This window comes from Limulus polyphemus, unplaced genomic scaffold, assembly GCF_000517525.1.
Source record: "Limulus polyphemus unplaced genomic scaffold, Limulus_polyphemus-2.1.2 Scaffold15, whole genome shotgun sequence".
Lineage (NCBI taxonomy): Eukaryota > Metazoa > Arthropoda > Merostomata > Xiphosura > Limulidae > Limulus > Limulus polyphemus.
The window spans coordinates 1,455,699-1,470,680 of record NW_013665625.1 but is presented as its reverse complement, the minus strand read 5'-3'; the positions used below and the strand labels follow the sequence as shown (position 1 = coordinate 1,470,680).

At 30.3% G+C, this 14,982-nt stretch overlaps 1 protein-coding gene across 3 annotated transcripts in view; it reads right to left on the bottom strand.

The window, feature by feature from the left end:
- Positions 1–632: 632 nt before the first annotated feature.
- The window catches only part of LOC106457316 (putative ATP-dependent RNA helicase me31b), a 57,468-nt gene continuing 43,118 nt past the window's right edge, over positions 633–14,982 (bottom strand). For all 3 annotated transcript variants that reach the window (XM_022383305.1, XM_013916712.2, XM_022383311.1), the window contains 5 exons: positions 13,570–13,698; positions 12,976–13,156; positions 10,922–11,133; positions 8,241–8,343; positions 633–3,768 (listed from right to left, as the gene is read on the bottom strand). In XM_022383305.1, coding sequence (XP_022239013.1) covers positions 8,272–8,343; positions 10,922–11,133; positions 12,976–13,156; positions 13,570–13,698 — 594 coding nt within the window. In that variant the 3' untranslated portion in view covers positions 633–3,768; positions 8,241–8,271. The remainder of the gene's footprint in view (positions 3,769–8,240; positions 8,344–10,921; positions 11,134–12,975; positions 13,157–13,569; positions 13,699–14,982) is intronic.

The following is a 14,982-nucleotide window of genomic DNA, read 5'->3' as shown; positions in this document are numbered from 1 at the left end:
TTCTGTGATTTTTAGTTACTAAATTAGTGTGTGTGTGCGTGTGTGTGTGTGTGTGTGTGTGTGTGTGTGTGTGTGTGTATATATGGGTTTTTTCTTAGGGATATCAAGTGGACATTTAAATTCCAATCACCCACCTATGAGGTACTGCTTATAGTATGTGTCTTAATAGCCAGTTTCATGATCTGTCTGTGGTTATTTGCAATTGTTTTCTTGATTCTTACAGTCCATGAAGGTAAACCACTTAAGAGTGAATACTGTAGATCACATATAATTTGAAGTTTTGAGACTTCTGATGGTTTGCACGTGAGATCAAACTATAGGCTTTTAAATAAAATGAACACTGCATGTGGTGGAAGTACAAGGTTGTTTTCCATTCCTGGATAGATTTCCTGTTGATTAACAGGTGTTCTTGTCAGTTTATTTTTTAAAATTAGTATTACCTTGAATCATAGCATATTTGAACTGTTTAAATGTCACTAAAAAGTATAGTTAAAACCAATCCCATTGAATAATGAGCCACGTGTGTGTGTGTGTATATATATATGCTCGTGTCTATGTAAATTTTTCTTTTTTAATTATAATGCCAGTACTTGTGTTTAGATGTTAAAAACCTTAGAACAGAAAAGAGACACTCAAGCAAGAAGTGGTATTTATTATGCCTTCTAAAACTTCTCCCCCCCAGATTTAATTAAGTAGTTTTAATAACTACATATATTTAGAACCCATCCATCTTCATTTCAGTACAGATATTAAATTCAAACATGTTAAAAATATATCAACATTTCTAAATCAAGTATTTTTGACAAACACATAAAAAGATTTACATTAAATGCCAAATAATTTACTTTTGAAAATAAAATCACATTGACTTTTAAAAATTAGTGAGAAACAGCAAACCTAGATAATTTTTGACTTAAAATTATCTTTAAACCTACAGTAATATTTGTTGTCAAAAGTATTCTGTAACACCAATACAGGTTTCACATTAGGTTTACTATTTTTCAAAAGAAGTTCTCTGTGCTCAAATTACAAAGAAATAAAAATCAGTTTCTATAAAAAGAACAAAGACAGAAATACATGTTGATCTTTATTTTAGCCTTAAATACCCATACGTTTAATTTATATTTACGTGTAAGTCTTAATTTAATTGCTTTAGGGGGAGGTCCAAAACAAAATCCTAAACAATTAGCTGCTAAATCAAATTTTAGATACATCACTGAAGTTTGTCCTAGTTTATACAGTTTTGTATTCATGTTTTATATTGTTGATACTTTAATGACAAATGCACATTCTTGAATTTGGAATAACTTTAGTTCGGAGTAACTTTCAAATGTATAATGAATAACTAATTCCTAGTTGACTGGTGACTGCCAACTACAACTCACTAATATTTAACAAGATTCACAACTCCAACTTTTTTTTTGGCAAGTCAAGCAGACACTATTTACTATAGAGTTAAATAAAAGTCATGATCAGAACTCCACAGTAAATCATGATAAACAGGACTGTAAAGTTAAAAATGGTGGAAGTAGATTTGGTAAATGGCATCAAGGTAAAAGTTATTATTTATAACCAAATCATATTTCATTATGTTTATATTCAAACTACTACTATTACCAACTTCTTGCTTGTTGCTGAAATTATGCTTCATTAATGCCAATTTACTCAACTTGCTATGTTCTAGATAATTTTAAATATTTATCATTTGCATTTTAATCTGATATGTCAAAATTGAGAAATATATACCCTGGAAAAATAGGTTACTCTGAAGACTGAAAGATATAGAATTAAAGCTTAATGTCCTAATTTCCAGGGTATAAAGTATATGGTTTGGCCTATCATCATTTCTTAGACTTAACTACATCAAGATAGTAACTTTTTAAGGTGACTAATAATAATTGTATGCAAAACTGTGTTGCAGGTCACACTGTTAAGTCTAAACCACTCAAGATATGAACTATGGACAGCCAAAGGAGGCCAATTACCAAGCATTCAGCCCAAACTAAAAGTTCATGTGCTTGATACTTTACATAATGATAAACATGACTGTAAAGTTACAAATTGTGGAAGTAGATTTGGTAAATAGCAGTTATTTTAACTATTTACCTGATGTCAAACAGATAATGGTCATTACATTTTCTACAATATATCAAGCAAATGGCCAATTGGTGCATGACACCAAGAGTTATGGTAATTTTCCTCATGCTATACTTTAACACCAGTCTAATATGGATTTCTTTAAACACTACAAAAATTAAAGCAGTTGCTGTAATTTGGTGCCAAATATCATTAATTAAAGCTCAGTATCACAAACTTTTAGTGTTCATATCTGTAGAAGAAAGGCCAATTTCAGGTGAGGTAAATATTTTTAAAGTTGGAATTAATATTGACTTGGTTAGCTTCAAATTGTCTCTAATTAACATATCTAATTTTGCACATTTACCTTACCTGAAACTAGCCAAGGGCAGTAGAAGACCTGAAGTTCTTTCTTAACTTCTGCAATTCTCAACAGTTTTCATTACACTTGCATAGACAAGACATTAGTTCTTTAATTCTCGATGAAGTCAGTTTTTTCCCTTCAAGTAAATGAAATACTTGCACTTTAGTTTCCTCTTCTTTCACTAACATAAGCACACGCACATTTCACTTGGTTCTGGAAATTCCCATGTGTACAGAATCATTGATAAATCACAACCTACACAGATACGTGTTCTTGCATTTTCTCCAGTGTCCAAAGATACAAAACACTTTCATTTCGCTTAAGTTCATCTTGTTCCAAGTGCAATTCTAAAACTGTCTTTTGACTGCAAATTTAAATCAGTGAGGGTGGTTTCTCTTAGAGAAAGGATTCCAATTTCAAATACAATGACCATTTACTTCACCAACTTGCTTCTGCAGTAGAACTTCAGGTCACCTACTCCTTTTTTTTTAGTCATTTTTTTTGTTTGTTTTTATTTGAAACTGCATATAAGGAAGGGACAAAACCCAATCTTTAAGACAACCACCCTCACTGTGAAAAGATCAATTTCAATATTACAAAAATACATGTAGAAAATTTACAAACATACTGGCAATGACTACAAGGTTTGTTTTTATTGAAACAGGATTTTTTTCTCCAAAATTAACAAAACTAAATTTTTTAATTTACTCAAACTTTTATGCTCTCTTCACCAGATAGTCAATGCCATTTACATGAAAGACAACAATTTTTACATTATCAACTAAGTTTACCTGTGGCTGAGCAAAGCCCCAGAATGAATCTATGTACAAAGTTTCATATGGATGTCGAAAACAGCAACATACCACATATGAATGATGGTTAAATGTGATTTTTTGTGCAAACTGAATACAAAAAACCTACATTCTATGATGGTTTTACAAATTCAATTTCATCGCAAAGCGAGAAAATATTATTTTAGTGATTTATTTTATTTTTTATCATACTGTTTCTCTTTAAAGTTTTATTCAATTTAATACAAGTTTCACTTTGGACTTGTTTCCTGAACACCGACTGTGTAGGAAGATTACAGTTATTAATGTCAAGCTAAATTTTTCTATTTACAGCAAAACTTGATATTAATGAGTACAACCTTCCAGGCTACAGTATTACTTGCAACCTTCACAAGCTCAAACCAATAAATATTTCTGAACTCAAACGTTGTAAAAAAAAACATTTAACTGTACAAGTGGCAAGCGGTGACTGTCAAGAATCATGGTGTATTGGACTTAAGTTTTTCTTGAGAGTTTTATCTAGTCAAGAAAATATTTCTGTAAAAGAAAAAAGAAAATAAGGTTACTTACAACAAATGTTTAAAAACAAGCATGTTATAAATCAGTATCTGTCTAGAGATCTATAATAAAATTTAAACTATCAACTATTTCTAAATGACCACCAACTACTCAAAATTAACTTAACACTTGTAGATGTGAAGTTTAGTTCTGTCACTATAAATATATAAAATAATTTTCCTTATTTTGAAAAAGACCGATTTAAAAAAAATCTAAAACTGCAGAAAATTAAAAGTGAAAATTACTACCACTAAAAATTAAAATCTGATATTTATCTTCCCTCCATTATACGGGTGATCCTAGTGTGTGGGAGGGCACCACTGAAGCCATCTCCAATGCAAACATCTTAATTTGCATTTCTCATAATTTCAGTTAGTTTCATTTATCTGTGTGTCAAAAATCCATTTTTATTGTTACTTTTCTTTTAGTTTTTTTTTTTTTAATTTTAAAAATGTCCTAATCTTCAATTTTCACACTAGTGCTTTGACTTATTGGCAACTGACACTGAAGCAAGCGAGTGAAAAAATATGAAAAAGGATAATTTGAAAAGAGTGTCGTAGAGTGATTACAGTGAAAATGATAGTTTGCACATTACTGAAGAGGAAAAAAAAAAGTATGATCAGAATATAAATGGAAGTATTTCTTCAATCATCACTAATGATTTTCTAGTATTCTTAGTTCTAAAACTATTTGTAAAGAAGTGCTTCATGCTAAATTTCATAATGTAAAAATTACTTTTTTTAAGTGTTGCTGTAACCAACATCACAAAAAAAATTCTTTTTAATACAATAATGAACAAAAATTCATGTTCCTGTGTTTAAGTCTCTCAACACGGGCTCGGTAGATTTGACCGACCACTTGACCTCTTTATGTCTAGTATTTGTTTTGAATAGTCTGTGTGCAAAGAGATTTTCATGTTACAAATATAAAGTTTTACTGAAAACAAGCATTTGACATGTATCTGAGATTTTAAAGATTACGCAAATGAAACATAAGATTTTTAGATGAAGAAAAGTAATTTTAATCTTATCATGAAAATCACTTTGTATGCACACTAGTAAAAACACTCAATATATTCATGGACAAATCTTTTTTCCAGTTTACTATACATACTTCACTAAAAAAATATGATTTTTTGTATATAAAACACTTACGTTTACTCAAAGACTGTCAAACTTTGTGAAGATATATATACAATATTAAAAGTTAGTAGTATCAAAACTATAAAGACTTTAAACAAGTACAAAGAGGTCACGTAGTTGGTCAAATTGACTGAGCCTGTGTTGAGAGAGTTAACACTTTTAGATTATTGTATATAACACAAGATAAAAAAATTGTTTTGTGAGAATAAAAATAAAAGCATAAGCAGCCAATTTAATCTTTCAAAACTTTTAAGAAGTTTAAATAATGATACAGTATGTCTGTTGTCACACTTTCTGCTAAATTGCTCATTATATAATCCCCCCTTAAAGACAGAAAGAGCCTGAAATCTTCACACATTATATGAAAGTTACTGAATGATAGTGGTGTATGTTTAACAAGCTTTTATAATGTGGACATGCAAGAACAGTTTTACACTTGTAATTGTGCAGATTCCAATTTTTCTTTTTTCGTCAGTGTTTCATGCTTCATTTCCAATTTAAAAGGTATGTTAAAAACCCACAAGATTCTGCTCTTAGGTGGGCTCTAGAGCTCTACTCTATAATGTCAAAGTAATTCTAGATCTATACGCTTCTTGCAAAGTACATAGAGCTAAGGTTGGTTCAAGAGTTCAACTTTATCATTGTACCAAGTATTTGAAAGTCCTACTCCCTTCAGTATAAATACTGACTGTTCTTTCCATTTCCAAATGATCATGTCTAACATATTTGTAATTTTCTTTTATGATTTCTTGTTTCAAAATATTTGCCACGATTGTAAAGTTTTCACTGCAGCTTACATAATGGTTATACAGCTCCAAATCTATGGCTTACTATCTAGGACCTGCCAGTAAGGAAGTATAGGAGTAAGATAGTGACATTAAAAATAGAGCATCCTATACACATAAACCAAAGCCCTTCATAGTACTACAAGCCACTCTCAACTGAGCACATTAATCCTCTTAATGGCTGCAAAGAATTCAACCATTTACCAAAATTAATTAATAGGTATTATTATTATTATTATTTATGTAATTGGACAAATCTTTACCTCAAGAAGTTAATTTCCATAATTTTAATATAGAAGAGTTCATTAAAATGCACTGCACCTAATATGATAATTTGCAGACACCTCCTTCAACAACAAACAAACTATGAAATTAACTCAATTGAAATATTATTTTCATATTTTATACTAATGAATTTTTATAATTCTTTCACTAAGTAAAAGGTTAACATTTTTTTTAACATCACAGTATCTCTAATTATTCTTCCATGAAGAAAAATACACTTAATCACCCATATGTAAATGTGGTATCACCAAGGAATTTGGTATCACATTATATGTTAAGTCTATTAACAAGGTAACAAATTTTAATTTAATTATTAAAACTAACTACACCATCCCAACTAAAATCGTAGAATATAAGGCTAATTCTTTTATAATGTTATTTAAAACAAATACTATTTACTGTAACTTTAATACTCTTTCGATATAAAATATTGTCATCAGAATAAAATTAAAAAAAAAAACAACTTGCAGATTTTTTCTTTTAGTATTCCATGCCATTGGTAACAAACTGTATATAAATTGAAGAAATTTTTTTTCTTTGCATTTACACAAATCTCAAAAACAACCCTGGTGACTCACTAGTTTTAATTCTTGACCAAACTTATATGACCGGTAAAAAACCATGTCTAACACTTAAATCTTAATATAGTCGTTTTGAATTATATACTTCAAAAGTAAATTCCAGCATCGATTGTTTCAAAAAAAGAAAATGACAACCTTAGATTTCAGTTTAGTGTAAAAAACAAATCCCCTCCCACTGTTGTTAAAAAAGTAATTGTTTCTTTTGAAAATAAGCCACAAATTGACATAGAAAATTATTATTCTGAATATATCCCAGTATCTTTTTTGTTTTACCATTCATCCCACACATCTAAAGGTATAAAAAAAAACCTGGTTAAAAACAGTCAAAGAGTATGAAATTGACATTAAAGTAAAATTCCACATTTTTACCTGAAGAAAGAAAGAAAAAAAGTCAGCAGCAGCAAGCAAGCAAGCCAGGTCAACTGCTATCCAATTGAATGTACAGATTGCAAAAACTGTTATACTGGTGCGACTGATAGACAACTATCTACTCACTTAAAATCTCCATCTCATGTTTTTTGAAGACATGTCCAGTAAAAATCATTCTTTTGATTCTTCTCAGGTAAAAATCCTCATTAGAGAAGACAACATTAATGGACAAAATATAAAAGTAGCTATTAATTGAAAAACAAAACAAAAACAATCCTATTCTTAACAAACACAAAGGAGTTCATTTATACCTATTTTTAATCACTCTCTGCTCTTTTCTATATACAATGAATTTCATTACTTTGATTCAGATCTAAAAGCTTTATTTATATACTAGCTTTAGTACCCATCCCATGGATGGAAGTTAGATAAATTCATAATTGATGAAAGGTTATCTTAGGAAAAGTTGCTTCCCTTATAATGTAATTCTAAAAAAATGTCCATAAAAAAACTGCAAAACAAAATGTGAAACCACAAATTTGCATGTATCTCTGCATGGACCCAACAAACCCTCATGCCAAGTTTAGAGAAGATCCATCAACAAGGGGTAAAACAAACACAAGAACAACCATAAAAACTGCAAAATGCAAAACTGAAAATTTGTATCCCTGCATGGAGCTAATGAACCTCCATACCCTGCCAAGTAGTTATATGGACATTGAACAGACAATATTATTATATTTATATGTACTAGTTGGAGTACCCATCTCCTGGACAGAAGTAATGTAAATTCATGATTAACGAAAGGTTATCTTAGGATATGAAAAGTTGCTTCCCTTATATGTAATTGAGAAAAATGCCCAAAAAACTGCAAAACATAAAATGTGAAACAAACAAACCTTTATGCCATATTTGGTGAAGATCCATCAACAGGGAACAAAGTAGTGGTAAAAAACTGCAAAAATGGCCATAAAAATGCAATACTGAACCTCCATAACAATTTTAGTGAAGATCCACATCCTGCGAAGTAGTTACATGGCCATAGAACAGAGTGCTATTATATTTATATAGATTCTTTTACAATGTCATTTTGTTGTTGTTTAAGCACAAAGCTACACAATGGGCTATCTATGTTCTGTACAATGTGGGTATCAAAACCCGTTTTTTAGTATTATAAGCCATTATACTTAATGCTGAGCCACTGGGACGGGGGCAAAAAAAGTGTTAAGTGATGGGTTTGCAGCTGTTGAGAATCTATAAAATAATAAAATTGCTAGGATTTCCCTTACCTCATGAACAAAGATTCGTAGTATATATGGCCTACTTGCTCACATTTCCTTCATCTTCTTCTTCTACTTGATATTCGGAAACATACAGACTTTTGTCAATCACCTACAAAAACATACAGTAAAAGCTTAATTTCCAGAAATATATCAATTCTAAACATACCTTATGAGTGTAAGGAGAGAGAAAGAAAAGAATAAAATACTTTTAACTGAGAGGAGATTCAATTTTCCAAGTTCTACACATGGTCAGGTGTACACTCATTAGAGTCCAATATTTTCAAGAATAGTAGAGCCAAGAATTAAAATAGGGAGGGGAACTAATCTAGTATTAAGAGTTAGACCTATTTAGGTATATAATAGCATGACCAGCAGAAACTTAAATTCCCAAGTACAGTTTTATAAGAATGATTTCAGTCACTGAAGGTAGTTAAATAACAGCAGAAGCATTTAAATTCCAGAAACAATTCTCTCTCTCTCTCTCTCTCATATATATATATATAAAATGAAAAAATAAAATAAAAGTTGTAGATAGTTCTAACGATTCACATTCAAGCACTGACAGAATAAACAATGTTTGAAAGTTAATCACACATTAAGTATCACTCACATGAAAAATCCAATATTTTGATTTATATAATACCTATTGCAAAGTTGTTTCATTATGATAATAATAATAAAAAACAACAACACTTGATATGTAGCAGCTTCTTCCAAGCACTGGAGCTAACTATTATGGTAAAGTACAGGGATGGGGAATGTCTAGCAGCTGCACTTCTTCAATAAAAAAATATGCTGAATGCCTTGTGAACAAGACGAGAGAAGTGTTATGGTAGAACAAGTATGAACAAATATACACTAAGACTAATAATTTTATTGTTCAGAAAGGTGTACTGGTGTAACTATCTCTCTTTCCCCTGTGCATGTGCACCACATCATTGCAACTTCTGTAATATTAGTCAGACATGGCTGAAAGGCCAATAAAATAAAATAAATAAAAATATATAAAATGTTACGAGATTTAAGCTATTTAGACTAAACATTTGGGGGGTTCAATATTATAATTTTTAGTCATCCTAGAATGAATAAAGCGTAATGATTTATATTTATTTCCTAACTTTTTTTTTAATGGTGGTTATGAGGTTGGTCAAATCAACCAAACCCATACAGAGATACAATTGTGAAAATAACAGATAAAATATAGTTTTTTTCTAAAACAAAACATTACAATTATCTGGAGGTTATAGAAGTTTCTTATGTGAGATTTGACAATTTTCTGACACATGAAAGTATTTTTAATCTTAAAATTAAAATTACTCTAGATGTTGGACAGTTAGCATTCAAAAGAAAAAATGCATGAGGAAATCATTATGAAAAATCTTAAAACTTAATTTTAAAAAATCTGATATTTTGTGCATGAAACCTTGTAATGTTTACGGATGATCTGTAAAATTGTGAAGATACGCATAATACATTAAAAGTTATAGTATGAAACTATAACAAGCACAAAATGGTTACTAGGTCAGTAGTGAGAGAGTTAATAATGGTTATAGGACACTGTTTGCTCTGTGTGTGTGTGTGTGTGTGTTATTAGTTTGTATTCTTTAATATGTAAATGAAGTAAATAAAATGCACTTAATGTATTATTACCATGATTACAAAAAAGAGTAGGCTTACTGGTTGTCAAATAGCATATCAACAAGAGGCCAAATGCAATTACTAATTTTTATAAAAGTTACTAAAATGTAAAAGTTAGAAACTAAATTGAAAAAGGTTAAATAATGAAGAAAAAATTTATTTAGGAGGTATACTTGCAGCTAGCTCATGTGTTACATCATTCAATAGTGTAACTTGAGCTAAGCATTTGTAATGTAATTTACAGCTTTGATCATGGAATTTAGCTAGACATGGATCAAAGGGCAATAAAACAATAAAATTAAACAAAAACATATGTACACAGGCCTAGAAGCTGTTGAGAACAAATAATAGTAATTATTGTAAATAGTTACAATCTACATAATTCACTTTTGTGTGGTGGTTACAAGGTTGATCAAATCAAGTGCATTCAAACAGTGTTAGGGAAGAGAAAAAGTTTTCTAAAAAAAAAAGTTATGTTCATTTAGGTTTTAGAGGTTATGCACATGAAAATCACTTTGCACTCAGACTAGCAAGAGCCAAACTTTGACTTTAGTAAAAACACTTATTTAAATCTGAATTTTTATGTAATGTTTATTAAAAGCTTGCCAAATTTCATGAAGATACACTTACTACATTAAAAAGTTATTGTATAGATACATTCATGGTAAACTAGTGGTTGCAGGATCAGTCAAAATAAACAAGTCCGTGTCAAGAGTTAGTTAATCACAACAACGTGCTCGTGCAGTGCAAGCTTACTCACTATGTAGCTACACAAGTATAACATGTAGCATGAAATATGTACATAAACAATGTACATTTTTTGTATTTCTTGTTAAATAAAAGTTTTCAAATATAAAATAGTTCTGTTGACATTGGTAAATTATACAAATTAGTACTAATGAAGAAAAATATTATTCACTACAGCCCAAACAATTTATAAACCAATTAATGAATTTTTTTTTATGAAAACCTTCACACTAAATTTATGTCACATCCTCTTAATCTCAGTTTTTCCTAAAAAGAAATTTGCCATAAACAAACTTTTGTACCTTAGGTATTGGTTTTATTTCTGTTCCAAGTTCTTGTTCAATACGATGTAATGAAAATCTATCATCATAAGTGATCAGGTTAATAGCTATACCCAGGTGTCCAAATCGACCAGATCTACCAATACGATGCAGATAGGTTTCTGCCATTTTAGGAAAGTCAAAATTTATGACCACATTAACTGCTTGAATATCAATACCTCTTGTGAACAAATCTGAAAAATAAAACAAGTGAATGATCAATACATTTAAAGAAACATCAAATTTCATATCTAACTACCAATGTTGTATATCCTTCAGCATTAGAATGAACTATGTAACCACTATTGTTAGATTTCTTGAAAACAGTATGTCTTTCTTTTCAGTGTTGGTACTTTATGTATTTTTATTGCACTTTTATTATTATTATTTTTTCCTTAACATAATAAACAATAAGCACAATTTCCCATCCTTTGTTAAGAAAAAGTTATTTCAGACAGGTACTCCAGCTAGTACATAAATAATTGTACAATGATGTCATATAAAAAAAAATGGGTTGAAAACAATTCTTGTGAAACACTGAAATTGCTCACTGTTAAAATTACACTTGATGTTCCAGTGGAATCATGTTCCTTAACAAAAAAGGATAGAATGGTTAATTTGTATGTAACTATCTAATACGAAATACATTCAATTGTACAACAAAATATATCTTATGAAATAACCAGTTGTACAAAAACAGTTGAGCAACTCACCAAAATTTTGAATAAGCAAATTAGCAAGTCACATGACAACCACAGTTGATATAAAGCTTATATTAAAACTACTTTTCAAAATTGCTAGGCATTTCAAAAGTAGCGAGATGCCACCAAAAATTGATTACTCATGGGAAGGGTAAGCAACAGTCCTTTATGATCCAAATTATTCATACAGATTGGGTATTTAAATTTTCCAAGGCAAGGACATCCCTTATATTTAATGGCATTGTAATACAAAAGGAATATGGATCAACATAGGGTACCAGGACAAACCAAAAAAGAGACCTGCAACAAGTTGTACTCTAATCACAGTCAGCAAAGAGTGGCATCTACTAACAAATGAGAATCCACAAACACAAAGGTCAGTGGCAAAAGCCATACATGCCCCAGGCAACAGTAAAGAACATAATCAAGAAGGATTCGAGTCTGGAAAAGTGACAAGTCACATGCAAAGACATACTGGTCAAGTGCCTTTGGATTTTATTGTGATAACACTGCTGAAATGAGTTATGGGAAACAATTGTCCTCTTACACTAGACAAGTTACAGAAAGTCACATGAAGGGTTATTATTTAGATGTGACAGCAATATGAGAGAGCCTTCTGCAAAGGACGCTACCCTGTAACTACTGTCAAGATGCTACACCAGGGACTAATAACGTGATAAGGATAAAAGATATAATTTTAAATAACATTCAACCTCTGTATATTGTGGAAATTTGTGAGGAAATTAACACTAAAATCTGTACTGAAGCTTAGTCTAGTGGTAATGCACATTCTTAAGAAATAAGCAGTCATTGAGAAACTGATACTAATTTTACAAATCTGATTGAAGAATGTTGTTAACAGATTATATTTTCTTCAAATATAGTGGTCTCATGAGCAACAATGTAAACCATGCAGGAGATTAGTTGTCCATCAACCATTTCTCCAGGAACACAGCCTATCCTGGAGCTTACTCATTGTGTCATTTTAAATTAACTTATAAAAGCTGGTTGTAAAAGTAGTTAATTAGAAAACTATGTTCAAAATATCCAAACACTAGTCATTTAACACCTGATACACTTAAATAAGGCCTTTATTATATATATAAATAAATAAAAAAGAACAAGTTAAAATCATAAGTTTTCCCAAATATCTTTCCAATATCTATTTTTCTTCATTTTTTAGTTATAGTTCAGTTTTAAATAGAATATCGGATATGACATGCCCGAACCACCAGGCAGTCTGTACAGAATGATTCAAATACATCACAAATGAACACAAGAAGGTTAGATCATTTCAAATTTATTTTGGCCAATATTTGACTATTTGTTACTTACCAGAGCAGACCAAATTGCGACATAGACCAGCACGGAAATCATGGAAGACTCTGTTACGATGTTGTTGAGACATCCTTGCATGTATGTAATAGCAAGAATAACCAAGCTCTGTAATCTTCTTTGCAAGAAGTTCCACTCGTTGAGTTGAATTGCAGAAAATGATTGACTGGTTAATTTGTAACTAGCAGATTTGAAAGAAAATAAAATTGTACAAAATACTGTTTTTAGATATGATTATTTATACACATGCATTGAAGGAACTTACAGGAAGAAAATATTTTTATAATTCTACTGCATTATTTTTTTGGGGCTTTTTACACTTCATTATATAGTACACGTGATTCAGTTTAATATTTAAATATTTTTAAGTTTTGAAACTCACCTTGCTCATTATGTTTTTTCTCCCATCAAGGTGCATATAAAATACTTAGGACTTTTTAATGAATACAGGGCCATGAAACATTTCCCAAAATCAATTGTTTTCATCACATATTAACGTACATAAGGCTTGTATGTTCATTTTACAATAACTTAAATTCAGTATTTAAGTAACTAAATAAAGGAAATACCTTGAATCAAAAGTTATAAATATACCTTTGAAAACAGTGTGTTGAGGCAATGAACCTTTTGTCTCTCTTGTACAAAAGCATAGTACTGAGTCACACCTTTCAAAGTCAGTTCGTCCATTAAATTTATCTCATATGGCCCCTTTAAATGTTTTCTCTGTAAAAAAAGACAAAAAGAAACATTATGTATCGTAGAAACTCAATTTACAAATGCCATTGAAATAATTTATAAAATTTTATATTTTTTAACCAAAAGGTACAACAATGTATCACATACTTCAAAATTACAATTTCTTTTTATCTATTTTATTATTATATTATTCACTGCCATATTAGAATGATTTAACAAAATTTCCCTCCTATCATTCGTATCAACCTTTTGAGGGCCAGGTTTGTCAACTGAACAGTGTGGTTTTGTCTTTTACTGTATGCTTAAAATTTTTTAAATGTGGCCACAAAGTTATGTTTGTGTTTTTATTCTAAAACTTCAAATATTTATGTACTGTTTTGCCCACCAAGACAATGGGCAACCCTTTAGGTCTACATACTCTAGTTGAAAATATTCTTGATATGAATTACGTATACAATAAATCTTTGTAGTAACTTTCAAAGAAAAACTATATAAGAAATTCAGTATCAGCAACAAGAAAAACATCATCAGAAACTATAAAAATAAGTTCTCGGGTCTAATTAGTTGGGTACTATCTCTAAAAACACAGCATTCAACCTTTACATATGGCACTAATGCACTTTAAAACATGCAAGTGAAGAAAGATGCTATTATGAATCTAAGAAGTTGTTTATAGTTTTGAAATCATTTACATTTGTCTTAAAACAACATTATCAGGCTTATTGTAGTTTTAAACACTACAATATTTAGTTCCCAAGGAGTTTTCTTGAAAATAAGGGTATGGTAGAATTTCAACCACACTGTCTGCCATATCTATTATCAATGACTCACTTTGCTCAATACCAGAGTTCATCAGGCTAACTGAGATCAACAACCCTAGAAGACTAAATAAAGATTGTAGTGTTTCAAAATACAATATGCCTAATACTACTGACTTATGAAAAGTAAACAATTATAATCAATCTTTACCAACAAAAAGTATTTACACCATACCAATTATTATTCTAGTAAACGGCTTCTTTACTCACCTCCTCCTCATAGGAAGAGGAGGGGAGTAAGGAGAAAATGCACAGTATATATACACCTGGAAAAAAGTTAAGCACCCCCAAATATTTTTCAGGATTGCTTATTGAAAATAAGGTTTAATTTTCATGATGTTGAGCAATGTTCATAATTTCAAACATAATTAAAAGGATGTGAGCGTTCAGGTGTGACATTTAAATCAGGCGTCGTTTTTTTCCCCACGTGCAATTCGCTCCCTTCTTCACGTTCCAATATGCACTATTTTCTCGTGCATCAAATTCCGTATTT